The sequence below is a fragment of the Macadamia integrifolia genome, chromosome 12 (assembly GCF_013358625.1).
Source record: "Macadamia integrifolia cultivar HAES 741 chromosome 12, SCU_Mint_v3, whole genome shotgun sequence".
In the NCBI taxonomy this organism is placed as follows: domain Eukaryota; kingdom Viridiplantae; phylum Streptophyta; class Magnoliopsida; order Proteales; family Proteaceae; genus Macadamia; species Macadamia integrifolia.
In genome coordinates this window covers 4,478,172-4,501,551 of record NC_056568.1, presented here as the reverse complement: position 1 = coordinate 4,501,551, position 23,380 = coordinate 4,478,172, and the positions used below count along the sequence as shown (strand labels likewise).

The following is a 23,380-nucleotide window of genomic DNA, read 5'->3' as shown; positions in this document are numbered from 1 at the left end:
AAACCCCCCCCCCCCTTTACACAAATGAAATACCCCCCAGGAACATAAATTATAGCGATACATTATGTTCAGCCTCAACTGTCACACCCATGGAGAAGGAACTCCAGCCTAATATAACTTAGATTCGGGGTTGCATTAGTAACATATAGCTGAAGAAGTTCAACAGTATTGGAGTTGTTTGTATCCAATTAATCAGCTCCAAAATTCAGCATCCTCTGTTACAGTCTGATCTTCAACAAGATTAACACCATCTCGAGCCAAAAATTAGCCCAACCTTGCTTCTCTTTGTAATACCTGAAAGATGAATCAAATAACATCACTAAAACTGACATCATTTGACAGTCCTGAATTTGCAGGTCAACGAAATATTTAAGCACAAGATCCCACTGCATGTAGAAAACAGATATAGAAAAACGCGAGCAAAAAATTATATGGTGCAGCCTTTTGATGATCATGTTGCAGGTCAATGAAATATTTAAGCACCTGATCCCAAATAAAAATAAAGCACATGCTGCAATTCTCTGCATTTTGGAACTACTACAAAAGTGCATTAGTACACAGGAACTGATCATTAATTTTTTAAGGACTCTCCTGCAGATATATACAGATAAACATTGGTACCTTAAAACCAGCACATCTCATTTAGGTCACTAGACTCGCTACTGAAGAATTAACAAATCAATTAAGTACTCACAAAACAAGTATCAATGATTTCATGACTGGTATTAAGAGAGCAAAGCAGAGACAGGAAGCTGAATTCTAGGAAGATGTAACATATGGTATTACATCATTTACATGATCGTAATGGGCAAGTTACGAAGGTTCAAACGAGGAAACACTTGGTGAGGATCACAGATAACAATCTTCATGACCAATTTGGAGCACAGGTGAAGATGTACAATACGGTACTATATGATCGTAATAGGCATGTTACGACGGTTGAGCTGGGGAAAGACTTCATTGAGGATGACAAAATCATCTTGACCAATTTGGAGTGCAAGGGAAGGTGCTGCAGCTTTCTACAAAATAGATAGTGTGCGTGTGAGGTGAGGGTGAAGAAATCATGTGATGCATGTGGTTGAAAATCTGATGGGATCATTCCACAATACACGGTGTAAGCTGGACCACTCCGATGTGCTATTAATCCAGACCAATATAGATATGATAAATCTGAAATTCCATTAGTAAAATAACTCTCTCATAATGTGCATGTGTCTCTTCTATCTGCCGGTTGGGGTAAAGGCGGGGTGGTGGTGTTGGGTTTGGTGGTGCAGAGGGGTTGTTGGAGGTGTAGGGTGGAAAGAGATGAGGCTGTCCATGTTCGGTTGGATGTGGTGTATGAGAGAGGTTTGAGGGCTATGGTGGCACCAAGGGATGTTGGAGGTGTAGGTTTTGTTGAGAGAGGAGGTTTTTCATGTAATGGTGTACGGGAGGTGGTAGTTACTGGAATTGTTTCAGTACAGCTCCAAGCAAGTTTGCACTTGCTACATCCTCCCACCCCCCAACCCACCTTCTTCCTCTCCTGTTCTTTCAAAACTCATTGACATCTCAATTTCTATAGACCTCATTTATGACATCTCGCCATAACATAAGCATGCATTCACTCCTACTATGCAAATGAAGAGTGTAAAACAAAAGCTCTTCTATGTTTGTGTTGTTTACCAAAAAAGGAAAAAAATGACAGAGATCAAAGATTTGGATAAATGCTTACTAGCTCCTGTTAAGTTGTTACTCACGGTTTGGTGCAGTACTGTCAGTTTATGTGTTAAGTTGTGTGAGGGGTGTTATAGGTATTAAAGGGGGATTTAACCAAGTCAGTGGAGTAGGCTGTAATAGTGATTAGTTGTGGTTATAAATATATTCCCCTCCCCACGGTTTGACCAAGTTGCTCATAACTCAAACTGTCGGCATCATTCTTCCCAATTATTCACTTCTTCAACTTCCATTACATCTCACCCTATTTCTCTTCTTCTTCTCTAGTACTGCTAGTCGATTAATGCTATGTGTGACACCCAAGAATACGGCAAGTACCAGACCTTCCTGGGAGATCGGTGGGGCGTCCCCACTAAGAATACGGCAAGTATCAGGGGGTTTGCGAGATCGATAAAGGTGCGCAAACTTTAGTCCCACATCACCTAGGGAGAGATTATTGGACTAGTTAATAACCTCTTGCCTCCTTAACATGGCACAACGCATTTTAAAGCCTTGAAACCCATGAGCCAAAGAGGACAATATTGTGCTAAAGTTAATGGGGCTCAGGGCGTTACCATGATATTCTCACATGGTATCTGAATATTAAGATCCTAGCAGTTCTGTATTATTTCCATCTCGAGAGTCCTCTATGGGTTCTCCATTGTGGTCCACAGCTACTGATGCTGTACCTTTTTTTTTTTCTGAAACCCTAGTCGAATAAATAATGAAGAATGGTTTCCTGATATCATGAAGCTCAGTATATCAGGAAGCTCAGTTACTCCATCTCGAGAGTCCTCTTTGGGTTCTCCATTGTGGTCCACAGCTACTGATGCTGTACCTTTTTTTTTTTCTGAAACCCTAGTCGAATAAATAATGAAGAATGGTTTCCTGATATCATGAAGCTCAGTTACTCCACCGACATCTGATTCTCTATTCCACCTGAAGCTGTGGTGCCCTATATTCTGCAGAATTTTTGCAGATTTTGAATCTGTAATTACTTTTGATCTGCCCATCAGATCAACTCAAATCCTTTATGGCATTAAGGCTCCCTCTGGATTGGTCCATTGACCTTGATATGAAGCTGATCCATGCTACTGCTGCAAAGTAATTTCAAATATCCTATTGCTGTAATGCTCTTCTCTGGAATTTTCTGGCAGAATGTTGTTGCAATTACTTCAGATCTCTCCATTATATGTGCCTGAAATTCTAGGGCATTGAAGGCCTCCCAGCATTAGATCCTTCAACCTGCTTTTGAATTTTGAGGCTGATCGCAGTCCCTAATTTGCTGGAATAAAAAAATCTCCACTGCTTCCTGCATTACTCTGTTTTTTGAGCCTGTATTGGCAGAATCGATTTCTGCTCCTATCTCTCCTCTGGTCATCTACTTCGAGTGATATTTTAGGGTATTGTTGCCTCTGCAGACAGGTAATAGTGCTATCCAAGTTTTCCCTAGTGGCTGAGATCCTTTCTACTGGCAACTGGTCTCCCCCAACCCAATCTTTGGCCCATCTTGAAAACACATGGAACTCCCTGCCAGTCATTTCCAAAGCCCAGTGGCAAAGACAAGACACTATCCTCTGGATGCCTTCCGCTTCTCAGCTCTTCTCTGTCAAGGCAGCTTGGGAATTTGTCAGGATGCATGGCCCGGCCTCCCCATGGCATAGACTCAGATGGTTCAAGCACCACATCCCCCGCCAGAGTTTCACAACTTGGAGAGCTTTTACTTTCTCCTTCCTCATTCAGAGAGGCATTCCAGTTGACCCAAAGTGTATCCTCTGTGGCAATGAGCAAGAGACTATAGAGCACCTCTTCTTTTCTTACATTGTCCCATTCTCCATCTAGAAAGGGATCCTTATAATTTCACAGGGAGTGGATTTGGATGGATATGACCTTCCAGGGAAAGTCTATTTGTGACATTGTAGGAAAGTTAGCCTTTTGCGCAACTATAAACCAGATCTGGATGGAAAAAAATCATAGGAAATGGACCTCCAACTCTCGCATGCTTGACAAGATTTGGGGCACCATCTCCTTTGATGTCAAGGCAAAAATTTCTCGGATTACTTCCACTTGTAATTCCTCTCCTAGAAACTGCCATATTGTAAATTCTTGAGAGCTACCCAGCTCCATCATCAGGAATAGCCCCACTACCTGAGTTGCTTTTCATTTCTTCCCCCTCCCCTTCTTAGGGGTTGTAAGTCTTTCCTTTACTTTTGCTTGGTAATGAATTATTTATTCACCCAAAAAAAATGATCCATAAACAATCTTCTTACGGTGGACTTCCATTCAACAATTGAAAAACAAGTGTTATTTCAACTTACTCATCATTCATTAGGCAGATTGCTCCTCTTTGGCTCTAAATGATGGGAAGTGCAATTCTAGACTAGACTGCTAGATGTTTTTTATGCTACACAAATATCTCCAGTAATAAGGACCACAGGGTGTGGAACTTGGATGTCCCTGGTTCGTTCTTGGTCAAATCTCACAATAAGGAGCTGTAGGGAAGTTATAACTTGCAATTCAAATTTCCCTACAAATGCTGTTTGGGTCAAAGGAACATATTTAATGGTTCAGTTTTTCCTACAGACTGAACTCTAAATCACATTCTCAGGTCAATCACCCAATTAATAAGGGCATGAACAATCCAAATACAAGTGTTATATGCAACGGGAGAAACTCTCGATTCTGTAACCTTGCCCTGCACTATCCTAATGCTCAGAAGGGTCGGAACACTATCTTAAATGTTTTGGGTGTTTTTAGGAGAACTGGTGAGCCCAGAGCTGATATATCTCCAAATGCATTGATTATCCAGATCTGGGAATATAAGGGACGGTGAATCTCACTCTTAATCCATGCAGCTATCACTTGGTCTGTTTGGCTGGAGAGTATCCAGCAGGTGTTGGAAGCAATACTAAATGAGCTGAAAGTGGTATATGTTTTATACAGAGTAACTGAGAAACCATTTGTATAAAGTAGTCTTTCCTGTTTAACTTTTTGTATTTTCCTGTATACTACTGGAATTAGAGGGTCTTTCTCCCCCCTTGATGAATCTTTTGAACCACCCCCCCCCCAAAAAAAAGAAGGTAAAATATAGACTTTACCTCTTCGGAAAACTTTATCAAAATGGTGGTGCGAGGTCGCTGCTGGCCCTCCATAGGGACAAAATGAGCTGTAACTACAGCTGGAAAACCTGCATTATCCAGGACACCCTTCACAAGAAGCGATGGAGGTATCAACCACCAGATTATCAGACATGAAGGACAAAATCAAGTTGTTTAACAATATCAGATACTCACCCTTACAATTCCGGCAACAAATGCCCCACAATTAAATGTTCCCATGTCTTTTGGTATGGAAATAAACCTTCAACCAAAAAAAAGTATCAGTGGGAAATTCTACCTAAATCGATAAATAAGATACACCATAAAATGCAACTTCTTCAGTTGATTCGAGGAAATCTAGATGCAACCACTATTGGTGGCATTTAGAATGCCCACTTTTTTTGCCTATCCTTGCCACATGAAATACATGAATGGATGTGAGCTGATCAAAATTTCAGCTTACAACAAGCATGTGAAGTGGTAAAAAAGTGATCTTCATATTACAAGAACGCAATCTTGCTCCAAGGGAATCCAATGGAACTGTTGTAATTGCCATCTCACGATGGAATAATTGGAATCTCATGGCATTTTATGTAATTTTTTTTTTCACTTAGAAAATGTTTTTGAGGAACTTCCACACCTTGTTTGGTGCCGAAACTTGACCATTTTATGGTCCTCTTACCACACGGACCCTGCTGTACAGCAAAGTGGTGGAATTCTAAATACTATGCACATGATGGCATGAAGATACACCTTTTAGTTTATCAGTTAAAAGAATTCAAGAACAAAATTATTACCGATTCACAAGGAGCTCTTTTTCACTGATCATGTACTCATCTTCATGCTCAGTTCCCTTCTCAAGTGAATCTGCTACCTAATATCAAGTAGAAGTGAAATTGTAACATTGCACATTTTCACCACAGAATTGTCAAAAAGCAATAGAGGGTAAAATTTCCAAACCAACTATACAATCACTCTCTCATATCTTTAAAAAAAGTTAAATCATGAACCTGAATTTACTATTTTCATTCGGATGCCAAATTACTACCCTCCCCCAACCAAAAAAAAAAAAAGAAGAAGAAGAATTTGTGCCAGTATTACACAATGTCTCTTCAGTTTTTGAACCTCAACTTCCAGTCTACAATATTAGAGTAACTCTTATCATTGGATTTATTAAATTTTTCCACCATGCAACCAAATCAAGATGAATAATTTGAACTACACAAAACCTATGTAACACACTATCAGCTGAGATTTTATAATGAAGATCTTTTTTTCTTAATGGCTAATCAAAAGGCTTTATTGAGAAAATGTGCGAAAAGGAAAGAGAAGCATAATAAAATACAACAACAAAGGGTGGAAAGGCCAACAGAACCCAAAAAAGGAACGACTGAGAGACTACAGGCCGACGTATATGGAATCCCTATTGGCCCCATCCTTGGGGAAGACCACCAGCTATGGAGTTAGCTGAATATATAAACCCCAAAATGAAAAGGGAACAATGTGAAAAAAATGAAACGTATTAAATTTTTAAATAAATGGAAAACAATGAGAGAACATGGTGGAATTCAGTATTTATTCATCAACAAGGAAGATTGATCGTCTCATCCATTTTTGGAACAATTTGTCCATGCTATCGTATCTGAAAAAAATAATTTTGGTTCATTAAGCAACTTACTACGTCACCATGATATCCAGGGATCAGAAAATTTCAACATTAAATAGAGGGTGTCACATGAATAAGTGAAATTCTTTGAATCAATGACGTGATAAGTTAATTAGAGTTCATTTCTTTTCTGTTACAACTGCTTATCCTAAAATCTCAAGCCGTTAAGTAAGGGCTAAAACAATGTATATCAACACGTAACAACATTATCAATTTTTGGTTGAAATTTAAAAAATATACCCCTTGAAAATTATCCATTAAAATTAGTAACAAAACTCACTTTTTTAAATTAGGCAAAGCAGAAAAGATATTTTATTTGGAAAAATGGATGCAAAGTCGGAGTATATAGGAGTGCAACTCCTGCACCCCTATTCCATGCCAGCTCAAAAATCTAAACTATTGAATAGGAAGAGTATACCAACTGGTCATGTCTAAAATTTGGGGTCCTAATTTAATTGTACGGCACACTATGTATTGCACATTTTCCCTTATATTTTCAACAATCCAGAATTGTCCAAAGATCGTATTTTTTTCACCATTTACTATGCTCCTGTTTGACAATTGGCAGGTCAAGTTGGCTCACAGTTGGCACACAAGTGAGGGAAAGTGATGCCTACCTCTTCATAAACTTTGAGCCCCTCTTGACATGCCACTTGGCATATATGGCTAGTGGAGTTGGGTGCAGCTCCACTAGACCTGCACCCGCTCACCCTTTAAGAAAAATATAGGAAAATGTGCAACTAGAACAAAAAACCATCAAACGAGCACTATTGAGAACCCAATTTATACATCAGAAACAAAAAAGAAGTTGACAAAAATTCCCTTCTAATCCATTAGCATGGACACCCCCGTCACAAAAACTCCAGACCTTGGAACACCTTTGACGCCAACATCCAGTAGATACCAAAAACCACTCAAAGAGCAGCAAAAAAAAAACCACAGGAAAATCCTCACACCTTATGACTTCTGTGAAATTGTGAGGGAAAGATAATAGCATCTAAGAAAACGCATTTACATCATTGGGTAAAACATTTCACCATTGATAACAGAAAAGTTGAGACAATGGACAGACCTTTCCAAATAACACTTTCCATACTGTACTGTGTACAAAGGACAAAATTCCCAACAATCGTGTTTCCCTTCTGTTGCCCTGTGTCATCACATTGAGAATAGCAAAAGAAAATAAGAAAATCAAACTTGCCAAATAGTTTCTTCTATAATGAACTCTTTTTGCAGTATTCAACTTCAAATAAAAGTAAAACAGTGATACATATTTTTTTTTTGAAAAGAAGAAGTAAAATAGGGATAAAATTTGTTGAGAAGGAGCACAAGTACCCTACTCAACTTGCAAAAGGCACATAGTTGCCCAATATCCATACCAATGGAATCTTGACCTATACAACCCAGCTTAACTTAGAGGCAGTAGTTCTGATACATCAAGTTTACAGTGTTTCCATTTCAAACTCACACCTATCAGACTTTGAATACAGGTACTTAAATCAGAATAGAGCATTAGATACATCCACAGTTTCCATACTTTATACAGGCAGCCCCAAAAAATTTTACCATAAGAAAAATAAATCATAAATTGGGGTGGCAAAAATGTCCAATCTGTACCAAAAGTCCAAGAACATATTTGACGAGGTTATTCTGGACCAACTTTAAACCTCTGGAAAAAGATCCTATGTCAATAAAGGAACTTTTATTATAAATAAAAATAAAAGAGGGAAACGCCCACCAGCCAGTTCATGGGAAAAGAACTGGATTGGTTCATTTTTTGGGCCACTTTAGGTCAAGTTGAGCATTGCACAATCCAAACCCACAGAAAACCAGATGAATTAGAATGTGTTGGCCACACATTAAAAAAAAAAAAAAAAAACCTATGATAATAATAGCTGTAAATATGCATGTTTTGTTAAATGCAACTCATTGAGTTGTTGCATCATGTTCCAAGTTATTGAGTTGGGGGATCCTAAAGCTTGATAACCAGTGAAAATGTATCATTAATTTCTACAGCCAATCAGGGTTTAAGGATTTTGTATCCGATCAATCTGATCATTTGATCGGCATCAGTCTTAAATGGAACCAATCCAGTAGCACTGTCCAATTTTCCACAGAAATACAGATCAGTATTGCTTAGAAACAATACAGATCAGTATTGCTTAGACAGAAATACACTGTCCAATTTGACCTACACTGTCCAATTCTCCACAGAAATACAGATCAGTATTGCTTAGAAACAATACAGATCCCAATATTGATATTTAAATCGTTACACATAATCCCAATTTGTATCAGTTAGAATACCAATGTTAAAAATAACTATTCCAGACACACTCGCTGTTGGATAATTTACATTTGATTGTGTGACCATCAAACCCAATTTAATTTGATTAAATTAATTATTACAATTTAATTATATACTTATTGTGATTATTTTGATAGTGTGCAATTGTCCACATTTTACCATTATCAATCACAACTATGGACAGAATTGGGCACTCTGTTCTAGGGTTGTCGTGTTGTAGATTTCTTCAATGGAGATTGTAATGTAGAACTAGGATTGACAAGTCAACCTAGTCCCAATGTTGCAGGATACTCTTGGAGAACATTAGATCAAATATCAGAATAGTTCAAAACAGATTAATAACAAGGATGAGATCAGATCTGAGATTAAGAATATCAATCTCAGATTATAGGGTGTCATAAATCAGAATAGAAGCAGATAATAAGGGGACTAATGGAATGATGAATAAGGTCTACGCAGGTTCTGAAAATTGCTAACAGAGTATGCAATTTTTTGGGCAGAACTGAGAAGGAAAACTGAATTTAATACCTGTAAGAACTTGAGCAGATCAATAACACTTTGTGTAGTTGAGAGAAGAAGAAGATGAGTTAAGGAAGAGGACCTCTTGTGCTTCACACCGCTGAGAGTCAATTGGATCAAACACCAATTCCATCAGCCTTGATCAAACACAAGACAAATCTCCATGTAGAAGACAATAGCAACAACCATTAATTTTTTTATCAAAATCATCTAGGCCTTTAGGAGCCTCCTCTTCTTTATTTATAATGTTAATGGGGGAGGGAATTACAAAATAGAAGGTTCCTCAAAAAGGAAACCAAATATTCTCCTAATACAATAGCTACTAAAAACTGAAATTAGAAACTAACTGAAATTAGAAACTGATTGAAAAAGGAAACTAACTACTAAGGACTTGACTCAATTAATAACTTGACTCATAAGGAAACAAATATAACTCAAATCAAGCCCAACTAGAAAGGAAACTAATGAAAATGGAAACTAACTAGTAATCCCGTACTCAATCTTAGAGCCCCCTTTTTAGACCCATAAAAATGATCTATTACACTCAAAACACATGGGATCAAAAGCCTAACATGTATAGAACCCAACCCTAGGCTTATTCCTAATAAAACAAGCCTATTTTGGTAATTAATCTGCATCAGATTGTTACGAAAACATAATTACGGGCACTTAATTGTTTGATCATTGATCCATCAAGATTCCCAATTTGGTTTACCGGCATTTTATACACAAGGGGAATTTCAGAGTTGCAACAACTATATAAGAAAATGAGTCATACCATGAAACTATGGGAGACGGTTATTTAAGCCTGCCTGAGAAGAAAGACTCATATCTCGGAGAACCAATTTGATTTATTTCCGGTAGATCCACGACTATGACTATTTACATACTGCGGAGGCTCATGGAAAGATGTAAAGCCTACAAAAGGGATCTCCATATGGTCTTTATTGACTTAGAAAAAGAATGACAGAGTCCCTAGAGAATTAATCCAACATGTCCTCGTCCAGAGGGGGTGTCGAGTAAATATAAGGATAAAATGAAAGATATACGAGGGCATGGTACTAACATGAGGTCAATGGGAGGTCAAGGTAAGGATTTTCAATTACAATAGAATTACATCACAAATCAGCCTTGAGCCCTTATTTGTTTGCGCTTATCATGAATGAATTAACCAAGATCATTCAAGATGAAATCCCGTGGTGTATGCTCTTCGCCGATGATATCATTCTGATGGATGAGATAAAAGCAGGGATTAATCTAAAATTAGAGCTATGGAGATCAACCATAGAAACAAGAGGTCTTAAGATTAGCAGATCGAAGACAAAGTACATGATGTGTAACTTAGTCACACTCTGATGGATAACGCTATGGTAAAAATTGAGAAAAGAGAGATACCACAAAGTGACTATTTTAAATATCCGGGATCAACCATAAATAAAGAAGGTGACGTAAAGGATGATGTTTCACAAATAATTAAGGTGGGATGGATGAAGTGAATAGGAGCAACCGGAGTGTTGTGTGACCAATGTATTTCTTTAAAACTTGAAGGAAAGTTCTACAGAACTGTTGTAAGACCGGCTATGATGTATAGGGCGGAATGTTGGGCAATTAAGAAGTGTCATATAGAGAATCTATGTGTAGCAAAGAAGAGGATGTTAAGATCAATGTGTAGCAAAATTAAAAAGGATAGAGTAAGGAATGAATGTATTAGAGCAGATTCGAGAGTCGCCCTAATCAAGGACAAAATCCGAGAAAGTCGTTTGAAGTGGGTATGGCCATGTTCAACTGAGGCCAAAAGATAATGTAGTAAGGAGGAGTAATCTGATCCCAATTAAAGGAACTAAAAGAGCTAGGGGCAAGCCTAAAATGACAATAGAATAACTAATGTGAGGAACGACATACATAGTTTAGGTCTTGTCCCAAGTATGACCTCTGATAGAGTCGACTAGAGGGCAAGGATCCATGTAGCCGATAGCTGAGTTTTTCTTGACTTGTTGGTGCTTGGCTTCTTTCCTTTTACTTTCATAACCTTTACTTTCACTTCTACGTATTGCTTTTGATTGGATCCTTGTAGCCAACTCTATTAAGTTGGGATAAGGATGAGTTTGTTGCCTCTGTTGTTGAAGCAACCAAAGAAGGGGAGTGGTATAGAAAGTTCTTAACCAACTTAGAGGTTGTGTCTAACCTCGTCAAACACCCTAAGTCCCTATTATGTGATAACAAAACAGCCATTGCTCAAGCTAAGGAACCAAGAGCTCGTCAGAATTATAAGCACGTGGAGTGCAAATATTATCTCATTCAGGAGATCATATAGCATGGCGACATATCTATTGCCAAACTTAATTTTCCAGATAATTTTTCTGACCCTATGATCAAAGGCTCACACATGTAGTCTTTAGTAAACATGTTGAGAACATGGGTGTAAGGATTGTTGGGTATTGGGTATGATGTACAAGTGGGAGATTGTTAGATTATTTACACTCAATGCGTCCATCGAACCCAATTTTAATTGATTAAATTAATTACTATAATTCAATTATGTGCTTGTTGTGATTATTTTGATGATGTGCAATCCACTTTTTACCGTTATTGTTCACAATTATGGACAAAATCGGATACTTTATTTAAGGGTTCTCACATTGTAATTTCTTCAATAGAGATTGGAACGGAAACATAATTGTGGGCACTTAATTGTGTTGAACGTTGATCCATCGAGATTCACGATTTGGTTTACCACCATTTTATTCACAAGGGAATTTCCCGTACTTATTTTTCCCATACCTAAGAGGCACTTATTGTTGCATGTATATTTTATGCAACTGTGGCAATCCAAGGTTAATATCTACCAACAGGACTGACGATTGACCAAACGCTAGTTATGTGAGGTAGATACGTGAACAAGGGTGATATTCAATAGGTTTTCGCACCCCGAAAGGGTGAACTTCCAAGTATGCGAGTTGTCAAACTATAATTGGTCGAAATCTAAGGGCCTCGATAATATTATATTTAATATTATTATTTGAAAATGAATCTCAAATATTTTGGTCAATCATGAGTCCCACTCCCGGTTTAATTAACAATGGACTTGCTATTTTGGTAGATAATTTTATTGCAGACTTGTGAGCATGCATTATGGATGTTGGTAGTGCGAGGGTGAAGTGTAATAAAATTATCTACCTTAGGGGATTTTCAAGTTACACCATTAATAGTATCGTCCTTTTGTGCAACAAAAGACAACTTAGCAGTCACCCTTTAGGATCACACCACGTGGTTCAATCTCGTTAGTCTATTTGGAATCTTCAAGTTAGGCTTTTTAATAAAGAGAGGCCTTAGTCCAAAATCAGTTACACAATACTTGGTCTTTGGATCAAAACTTGAGAGAGAAAAAGAGTCATCTTCCTAAAGAAGGATTTTGGGTACTTCAAGGAAAATCAACAGACGACATTTGAGTGCTCGTGTAGCATTTCTTTGGAGGAGTGTGCCACTTGTGCGTTTTAGGTAACCCTAACCCTAACCCCCATTCTTGTGTTCTATGTATGTATGTATGTATATTCATTGAGATCCAAGGCTTTTTTTTTTTTTTTTTTTTTTTTTTTTTTTTTTTTTTTTTATGGTGTATCGATTTGTATTTCCCCCCAACATCACTCCCCCCCCCCACCCCCATTCCCATTTTAAATTAGACATTAGATATTTGAGTAATTTCATACTTATAAGCAAATCAAAATCAAAACAAATTGTCTAAGATGAAACCTTGAAGCATGAGAGTACCAATTTTCCTCCATGTAATTCACCACTCCTAAGAAAAAATCATTAAGCAGGTAATTTAATAATTATACATGAAATTTATTAAAGAAAAAATTGAAAGCCAATAATGCATTTTTGTGTCGCGATATCCGTGGAGCACAAACTTCGTTGAGTTCTTTCAAGGGGTGCAGCACAAATTATAACCATTAATAAACAAGTATGCGTGCAGCACAAATTATAACCATTAATAAACAAGTATGCTGTCAACATGCAAGTACAGTAGTCAACTTTAATCGTTTTCTCCCAAGCAGAAACAGAGAACAGTTTTTTTTCCTGTTCAATCTGTTAAAGCAAAACCCCTACTCCTAATTATCAAGAACTTTAGATCAACTCAATTTAAAAAAGAAAGTTTATTAAAATTACAAAGATCAAAACGAAGTCATCCAACCAACACTCAAACATGGATATCAGATGAAAAGAATTGCCTACCTTATCCCTATGGCAAAGAAGTTCCAGAACTCTTGCACCAACAGCATAGCCAGCATCCTCCAGCCTGCTCCAACTCAAATAAAATCAGAAAATCACTATGCTAAAATATGCGGATAAACTCGTGCACAGAAACCACCAGTTCAAAGTACTTGAATATAACACCTGGGTTTTATCAAATGTAAAAGGCAATAATCGTAGATCTAATTCAAAGTATGCAACAGAGCTTTAGGATCCCCAGATGGAAAAAAAGTTAAAAGGAAGAACTACAATATGTTTGTGGATTTCCTTTCTTTTCAATATCAAGCACAATAAATATAGATCAATCACCTTCGTTCTAACTCAGCAATGTTGTCAACTTGAGTCTGATTGTACTGCACAAGCTCCGAAAATAAGAATGCAAACGCACTAAGACTTACCTGCAAACAATTTACTAATAAAAAAACCCAGCACAAGGAAATCGCAAATTTCTAAACCCAAAAAATTGAAAGAAAGGGACCCTATTACTAACATCACTAAAATCACAAAATCTATAGCATGAAAACTCAATAAACTGAAAAATTCGAAGTGAGATCAAATTGGATCTTATCATAGGATGAAATAAGAAATGAAGTAAGACATTAAAAAGAGAATATAAGTTAAAAGAGAAGGAGACCTCCTGTTTGCCTTTGCTAAGGGGTTTATCAAGGACATTGGAGTACTGCTTGATCTTCCCTACTCCGATCATCGTTCCCTCCCTCCTTTTCTACTCTCTGCAATCTCAGAGGAGATCGAGGAGCTGGAATCGAACTAGGGAAACAAAAGTAACGAGCAAGGTTAACCTGCGGAGTCCGTAACATAACAGCGTTTGAAAACACGGAATCGGGATCCGGATTTGACCCGATTCCTGATTCCTTTCAAACCCTGTTAAATCGGCCATTTTTATCAAATAGTTTGTACATGTCGATGAGTTTTAAACTAAGGTTAAGATTGTGTACAGTGATTAGTAAGGCTGTCTTTGGTAGTCATTCAGTTCCAGAGATAATGTTTCTTGTTGAAAACAGAATTTTTAGTTTTTGTGTCAAAATTACCATTTAAAAAAAAAAATGGTGTTTGGTGGACCTATTTCAAGAATAATTACTCTAGTTGTTCACTTTTTTTATATTTGGAACGCTGAAATGACGGAAAAAAGTTCGGCATTCTATCTTCTTTTTTTTTTCGTTACAAAGAACCCGAAAAATACCAAGGGCCCGTTTGATAACGTTTCAAGAAACGCGTTTCTACCGTTTCTGTTTCTAGAAACAGCAGAAACAGAGCAAAAAGCGTTTGATAAAACTGTTTCATTTCACTTATTTTCAAAAATAGAATTAGAAATTTATACTTATTTATAGTTCAAGAAACGACCCAGGGGAAACAAGTTCAACTTATTTCGCCGTTTCTGGAAACGACTTGTGGCCATTTTTTCACTGGTTATTATCGACTTCTAAAAACATAACTTATCAAACACCTTCAATTCCGTTTCTGTTTCTAGAAACGGAAATTTATGTTTCTACCGTTTCTTGAAACAGAAACGGCAGAAACGTTATCAAACGGGCCCCAAGTTGACACCAAATGCTTTATTCTATTTTTTTTGCTTCCATAGAACAGAAAAACGTCAGAAACATTTTTCTAGATGACTACCAAACGCAAAACACCAAGTTGACACTAAACACTTTATTTCATTTTTTTGTTCCCATAGAACTGAAAAAAAAACGTCAGAAACTTTTCTAAATGACTACCAAACGTAACCTACCCCCCATTTTAAGCAACCTTTGTTTTGGGTAGGTAGATTTGTAATTATAGCTCATGAAAATTTTCATCTCTTAAGAATCTATCAAGGGAAGCGAGGGTGGGTAGCTTTGAAATTGGATATGTTTCACGCTTATGATCGTTTGGCATAGGATTATCTACTTGTTATCTTTGAGTATCTAGAGCCTTGTCTTCATTGGTGTGATACGGTTTGTAACTCGCCTTCTTTCTTGCTCTTATTCTATTGAGATGATTGGTAGAAGTTTCCATTATTTTGAGCTTCGAGTAGTATTAGGCAAGGTTGCCCTCTGAGTGCATATTGAAAAACGAAAACATTTTATTTCTCGTAAAGCCTCTTGAGAGGATATTTCTAGTATACAAGTTCTTCCCAATCTCTTTCAAGATCTTTCAAGCCAACAAACAAATTTAGTTAGAATTGTGGTGTGGTCTTTAGTAAATCAACTTCGATTGAAATCCAAATATGGTTTATCAAAATGCTTAGGTCCATAATATTAATGTTGTATTAGTGCATTTAGGTAGCCCAATTAATTTTCCTTGTACATGATATAACGCTTGGAATTTTGTTCTAAATAGGGTTTAAGCAAAGTTAAGACTCAAGTTTTTAAATGCAGATATTTTAAGAATGGTAAAATGTTTGACTCTAGTACTTTACAGTAAGAAAGGTTTCATTATTTGGAATAGTTTAATGAAGCTGATGCTTCTACTATAATAGTTGGTATGTTTGCAAGTTTGGGACTTGTGATAGTATTAAGGTTTTGAAGGATCCATGGATTCCTTATTTTCTTAATTAAACTGTGTTGATGGAGCCTCCTGTTTAATCTAGTATTTTTACTATTAGCGAATTAATATCTAATGACATGTTGAGTTTCTTTTAATAGAAAAGAAAAAAATCATTAATTGAAAATACTTAAGATATCAATGTTATGATTAGAGTTCCTAACACGTAGCTGTTTGTTTATAGCCATGGTGGCTACATTTCGTCATTTGTAGCTTTGGGATAAAAATATGGTATGAATAAAAGGTTATAAACATCCAAGAAAAGAGATACAACGCTGCAAGAAAAAAAATTTGGTATTGTTCACCATTCCTATTGCTAGAACTATTCTATGTCTCTCTCTTTCTTGGTAATGAATCACAAGATACTTTGGCTAAGAATAGGGTGTTCTCTACTGGACTTATTGCTTTAATTATTATCCAGAGTAGTCTTGACTCTTCTATTTAGATTGGGGTTAGCTGGTTTGAAAAATCTTGTGGAATCTAAAGATACATCCTAAGCTTAAAATCTTTATATGAGAATTATTAGTCAATGGTGTGTTGACCAAAGATAATGTTTCTAAGACACCTTTTGATAACGTTTCCGCTGTTTCTATTTTTAGAAACGTGAGACTAGAAACAGTAGAAACAATCTTTCACGTTTTCAAAAACAAAAACGGATGTTTTGGTGTTTGATAAATCTATTTATCGAAACGTTTTTTGCAGACATAATGCCCAAAAGGAAGAGAAAGAGTTCAGTTGTCTCTTTTTAGGTTTAAATAGTTAAGAGATTTATCGGGCACAACAACCTTTTTTTTTTTTTTCCCTCGAATTCGTTTCTAGAATTGTAAATAGGCATAAATTTTGATTTATGTTTCTAGAAATTGGTGAAACAAAAAAACTTTATTAAATGCTTTTTAGGTTATTTCTCCGTTTCTGGGAATAAGAAAACGTAGAAACGACAGAAATAGAGCATTGTCAAATGGTGCCTAAGGCTACATCTCTTGATTTCACTTATTTTTTTGTCATAAGGAACATGAAACATTCTTCTATTAAAAAAAAGAATAAGAAATGATGTCGCATCTGTTCTTATCTTGTGACTTTTCGAAACATCTTTGGGCGGCAGGAGTCTAAGGATGTGAATTTAAAACTAAAACCATTTACCCAAATCAAACCGAGTCATTTACACCAAAACCATGAAACCGATTAATAAATGGTTCGGTTTTGATTTTAAAATTGAAACCGTAATTCAATTTTAGTTTTAACATTTAAACCGTTGATAAAACATTTAAGTAAACCATTAAACCGATTAAGATATGCATAGTAGGTTTATGTCATTCAATATCAAGTTTACAAACACTTTAATAGAAGAATTAAGTGTGCGTGTGTGTGTATATATATATATATATATATATAACAATGGACAATTCAATTCAATACCAAAATTTTAAAGATAAAGAAGTCGTTTGAAAATAATAAAAATTAGAAAACATAAGAAAACCATTCAAACTAAAACCATTTATAAATGTTTTGATTTCAGTATCTGAAGCCATCGATTAAATGATTCGGTTTTGATTTTTACCTAAAAAATCTTGCATCGAACCATTTACACCATACCTGAATCGATTAACACCCCTTGGTAAGACCAATGGAATCTTCTTCTTTTCCCTCACTAATTGATTCGTTTCTATTTATTAATATTTTTTTTTCCAAAATGGATAAATGTTTTATATTTTCTACTATCGTGATTTTATTATTATTATTATTATTATTATTTGTTATGAAAAAGAAAAGTAGTCATTACTCAAGTAAGAAAATTACATCTATATCCCTGTCAGTGATGGATAGGGGGGAATCTTCGGTCATAGTTACAAGAGCCAAGTGTTTAACAAAAAAGACCATGTTGTTACTAGGCCTGAGCTAAAACAAGACAAGAGGGAGAGAATTATACACACACACACACACACAAAAAAAAAAAAAAAAAATCTTGCTCAAAGGCCACGAAGTGATATTTTGTTACTTCATTTGGCTAGCCACAATGTGTCAAATGACACTAGTAAAACCCCATTCAACATCAGATAAAGTGTGGTAAGGTTCTTGACAAACCCCGACTTTGAACACACTTTGACCGAAGTCTAACAACAAAATGGACATCGGTAAAACAACAATCGACGTCGGGCAATAGCCCTAGACAACGTGGACCTAATAATTTTTCACTCTTTTGCCTACTGGAAGCAACACTGGTGAGGTCATGGGTTCTAACTTTTGGGAGATACAATAACCAAAACCTTCTTGAAAGAAGTCTAGAGGTATTTAAAAAACTCTATTTGCAATAAATACAATAACTATTTAGGAAAAATGTTTTTTGTCCGAGAGTGTAGCTCCCACACCTACGCACCTATGTCTCTCTCTCCTCTCCCTTGTAGAATGACCTTTCTACCCCAATAGATTGAACCAAATAATGGATGTTGATTAGTTATTGTGTAAGCAAGAGAGCTACACTCCCAGACAAAGAACACCTTCCCAACTATTTACTAATTAATTTGATGGGCACACTTCCAAAGTTCCAATATAAACCAGAAAGGATGCACATCTCTCTTGACATCTATGGCAGCCAAGATTTTTTTTTTTTCTGGTAAAGTACGGTAGACAAGATTAAGCAATACAATCATGGCTATGTGGAGGATGAGGGCTACTTGTCCTAATGGAGGTTGATATGTCCTTTACATACAACCTTAAATCTTGGGTCATACCATAAAAAAAAAATATATATATATATATATATATGGGAAGAGGCTGGGTATGCTAGCGCATTACCTAGGAATAAGGCATGCTAGCATCTATTGGCCGTTGGATTAGACAAATAAGATCTATGCCATTGATAAAATATAGTGTGCATTGTATCTATCTATACCGCTCTTGCAACTCCTTTCCTTCCCCTTCTTCTTCTTCTCCACCTTTGTCTCTGGCGATATCTCTCTTACCCAGTCTGCCTCCGGCTCCAGCTCCAGCTCTAGCTCTGACTCCGGTTCCGGTTCCGGTTCCCTCTCCCCCTTCCTTCTCTTTCCTTCCACCTACGTCTTCCTGCGTCTCCCTCAACCTCACCCCCCTACGGCCACTACCCCACCGCATCCCTGCTCTTTGCCGCCACTGCAACCTCCGCATTCCTACAAGAATCCGAGAGTGAAGTTCTTCTACAAATATTTTAAATATAATGCTAATTTCTTCTGGTTTTATGTTGATCACCCTAAATTCCTAATTGAACGAAGCTTTGGTTGGTTGTTAGAATCTGCAAGATGGCGGGCTTTTTTCCGATCCCAATTCTCTCTCCTCCAAATATGACTCAGAACCTGCTCAATAGCCAAAGCAAATACTGTACCTCTATCCCACCAAACCAATTGACATCAAGGTATAAGCTTTCCAAGTACTAGTTCTTGAAAAACCCAACTGATCAAGATTTCTTCTGAATTCCAGTCATGTCGAGCAGTCGAGGGTGGTGGCAATGCTCCCTTGCCTACACAATAGAGAAGTTGAAGTGAGTTTGAGACGGTGGAATGGAGGGAAGTGCGAACTAACAGCTTGATCTGTGTTCTGTCAAGAAGGGAGGAGAGGATCCAAACTCTGTCTATCGTTCACATTCTCCATTTGATTTTCCAGAATCATGGATGGACTTTGCTTCTTCTTCTTCTTCTTCTTCCACATGTCCAGAAGTAGCATCCTTCAATGCCTTATACGCTGTTTTATTCCTTTTGGCCAACCTTGCTGTATGCTCTTCTTTGCATTTCGAAAATAAAGGTCCTCAGGATAGCAACAAATAGGTCCCTATTGTTAACCTAGGGGTAATGATACAGTCATANAAAAAAAAAAAAAAATCTTGCTCAAAGGCCACGAAGTGATATTTTGTTACTTCATTTGGCTAGCTTGGAATAATTGTATCTTTCATTATGCTAAGCCAAGTCTTTAGTGTATTAGTCACCTTCTCATCGCTAGATATATGATTCTCAATTGTGTCCTCTGTGAATAGTTATATTTTAATATGTAATGGTCTTTAATAAGAAAAGAAAAATTCATATTGGGGAGGGGATTGAGATCTCTTTTGAGAACCCAAAAACCACCAGTTTTAAGGTGGTAATTATATCATCATCAGGTGGTTTAAAATGGTAATTAAGGCTAGAAAAATAAAGGTTGAAAATCCAAAAATAGGGGGATATCATGAACAGGCCAACACTAATTTCTGTAATTAGTCAAAAAAAAAAAAAAACTTGGAGATTGTTTGTGTTAGTCCAGATGTCCCCATGATACTATCCTTTCTCCTTCACATGCTTCACTCCCAGGAGCCACCCTCGTAAGTACGCTTCATCAAGGTTTCCTGTCATAATATAATCCGCTTTAAGTAAAGCAATATTCTATGTAATGGTTGTTTTTATTCCAACACTGGTGAAGCTGAGTGGGCTTCAGTGTAAGTTAGTTTCTATTTGCTTCATTGGACTTCGGTCATATAAGATGTGAACAAGCAGGGGAGACAAGGGTAATCATGTAGGGTTCGCAGTTGACAAGGGAGGGATGTTCACAAGTAGAAATATGGACAAGTAGTGAACGACTGGTGTCCTAGCTTTTGCAGAGAAGTAGGGAAGGATCCCAAAGGATGTCTCTCTAAGAAAAAAGATACAGAAAATTAGCCATTATTGATGTTCAAAGCATTATAGACCGCATGCAATGCATGATCGCTGATGTCGACAATGTGTCAAATGACACTAGTAAAACCCCATTCAACATCAGATAAAGTGTGGTAAGGTTCTTGACAAACCCCGACTTTGAACACACTTTGACCGAAGTCTAACAACAAAATGGACATCGGTAAAACAACAATCGACGTCGGGCAATAGCCCTAGACAACGTGGAACTAATAATTTTTCACTCTTTTGCCTACTGGAAGCAACACTGGTGAGGTCATGGGTTCTAACTTTTGGGAGATACAATAACCAAAACCTTCTTGAAAGAAGTCTAGAGGTATTTAAAAAACTCTATTTGCAATAAATACAATAACTATTTAGGAAAAAAGTTTTTTGTCCGAGAGTGTAGCTCCCACACCTACGCACCTATGTCTCTCTCTCCTCTCCCTTGTAGAATGACCTTTCTACCCCAATAGATTGAACCAAATAATGGATGTTGATTAGTTATTGTGTAAGCAAGAGAGCTACACTCCCAGACAAAGAACACCTTCCCAACTATTTACTAATTAATTTGATGGGCACACTTCCAAAGTTCCAATATAAACCAGAAAGGATGCACATCTCTCTTGACATCTATGGCAGCCAAGATTTTTTTTTTTTCTGGTAAAGTACGGTAGACAAGATTAAGCAATACAATCATGGCTATGTGGAGGATGAGGGCTACTTGTCCTAATGGAGGTTGATATGTCCTTTACATACAACCTTAAATCTTGGGTCATACCATAAAAATATATATATATATATATATATGGGAAGAGGCTGGGTATGCTAGCGCATTACCTAGGAATAAGGCATGCTAGCATCTATTGGCCGTTGGATTAGACAAATAAGATCTATGCCATTGATAAAATATAGTGTGCATTGTATCTATCTATACCGCTCTTGCAACTCCTTTCCTTCCCCTTCTTCTTCTTCTCCACCTTTGTCTCTGGCGATATCTCTCTTACCCAGTCTGCCTCCGGCTCCAGCTCCAGCTCTAGCTCTGACTCCGGTTCCGGTTCCGGTTCCCTCTCCCCCTTCCTTCTCTTTCCTTCCACCTACGTCTTCCTGCGTCTCCCTCAACCTCACCCCCCTACGGCCACTACCCCACCGCATCCCTGCTCTTTGCCGCCACTGCAACCTCCGCATTCCTACAAGAATCCGAGAGTGAAGTTCTTCTACAAATATTTTAAATATAATGCTAATTTCTTCTGGTTTTATGTTGATCACCCTAAATTCCTAATTGAACGAAGCTTTGGTTGGTTGTTAGAATCTGCAAGATGGCGAGCTTTTTTCCGATCCCAATTCTCTCTCCTCCAAATATGACTGAGAACCTGCTCAATAGCCAAAGCAAATACTGTACCTCTATCCCACCAAACCAATTGACATCAAGGTATAAGCTTTCCAAGTACTAGTTCTTGAAAAACCCAACTGATCAAGATTTCTTCTGAATTCCAGTCATGTCGAGCAGTCGAGGGTGGTGGCAATGCTCCCTTGCCTACACAATAGAGAAGTTGAAGTGAGTTTGAGAGGGTGGAATGGAGGGAAGTGCGAACTAACAGCTTGATCTGTGTTCTGTCAAGAAGGGAGGAGAGGATCCAAACTCTGTCTATCGTTCACATTCTCCATTTGATTTTCCAGAATCATGGATGGACTTTGCTTCTTCTTCTTCTTCTTCTTCCACATGTCCAGAAGTAGCATCCTTCAATGCCTTATACGCTGTTTTATTCCTTTTGGCCAACCTTGCTGTATGCTCTTCTTTGCATTTCGAAAATAAAGGTCCTCAGGATAGCAACAAATAGGTCCCTATTGTTAACCTAGGGGTAATGATACAGTCATAAATTCAACACCCAAATTGAATAATACTAACTGATAAAGGGTAAGATATTGCTTGGATCTCATAAATTCAATCACCATTCACTCTTCCATCTTGGTGGGCTTATGACCTACAGCAAAGGCATTCAATGGAGAGCTGCTTTGATATCACGGTGGGGAACAAGGAGCAGGTGCTCGGTTGGGAGTTGGGTGAAGAGAGAAGCAAGCAATGAGGGATTTGTTTGAGATATCAAGTTTTCACCAAGGAATTTATGGTTAGAGAACAAATAAATAAATAAAAGTCGATCTCAGAGACTTGAGCGGCAACATAACTTCCTTGCAAGAGGCGGGAGAGAAGAAGAGAGGAAGAGAAAAGATGTAGCAGCGTGGATTCAAAGTTTGGATTTTCTCATTTCATCCAATGGTTTTATTTAAGCTGACAAAATCCTACGGTCAAAATGCTGCTAGCATTCCTAATTCCTAGGTACCACGCTAGCATACCTATCCCTATATATATATATATATATATATAAGCCACAAAGTAGTAATTAACCCCACACTGGTCCCAACTCTCTTGAAGCCTTTAGAGAGAGAGTTTCTCACAACAAGGGTTAAATTCTAATTGGGATTTCTTAAGATTGAGAGTGTAGGTCATCGCACTCATCTTAGCTAACTTTTTCTTAAATATATACTTCTCAGTTGTCTAAAAGTAGAATATACTACTTTGATAGATGTGCTATATTATCCGTGGGAGACCTTTTTCCCATTGTCTATTCCATTCTTCTAAAAAAATTCTATT

At 37.2% G+C, this 23,380-nt stretch overlaps 1 protein-coding gene across 1 annotated transcript; it reads right to left on the bottom strand.

The window, feature by feature from the left end:
- Nucleotides 1–19: 19 nt before the first annotated feature.
- Nucleotides 20–14,350, bottom strand: LOC122058256 (trafficking protein particle complex subunit 5). The gene is made up of 8 exons (XM_042620861.1): nucleotides 14,169–14,350; nucleotides 13,844–13,932; nucleotides 13,517–13,580; nucleotides 7,529–7,606; nucleotides 5,588–5,664; nucleotides 4,986–5,052; nucleotides 4,791–4,898; nucleotides 20–294 (listed from the first exon to the last, which is right to left on the bottom strand). The coding sequence occupies exons 1-8, from the start codon at nucleotides 14,238–14,240 to the stop codon at nucleotides 265–267; spliced, it is 585 nt and encodes a 194-aa protein (XP_042476795.1). The 5' UTR covers nucleotides 14,241–14,350; the 3' UTR covers nucleotides 20–264.
- Nucleotides 14,351–23,380: the final 9,030 nt, after the last annotated feature.

Coding starts and splice junctions, on each gene's coding strand:
- LOC122058256 (XM_042620861.1), bottom strand. CDS start 14,240: ATGATCGGAGTAGGGAAGATCAAGCAGTACTCCAATGTCCTTGATAAA. Junction 13,933..14,168: donor TTAGCAAAGGCAAACAGGAG/GTCTCCTTCTCT, acceptor AATTGTTTGCAG/GTAAGTCTTAGTGCGTTTGC. Junction 5,053..5,587: donor AAAGAGCTCCTTGTGAATCG/GTAATAATTTTG, acceptor TTTTGGTTGAAG/GTTTATTTCCATACCAAAAG.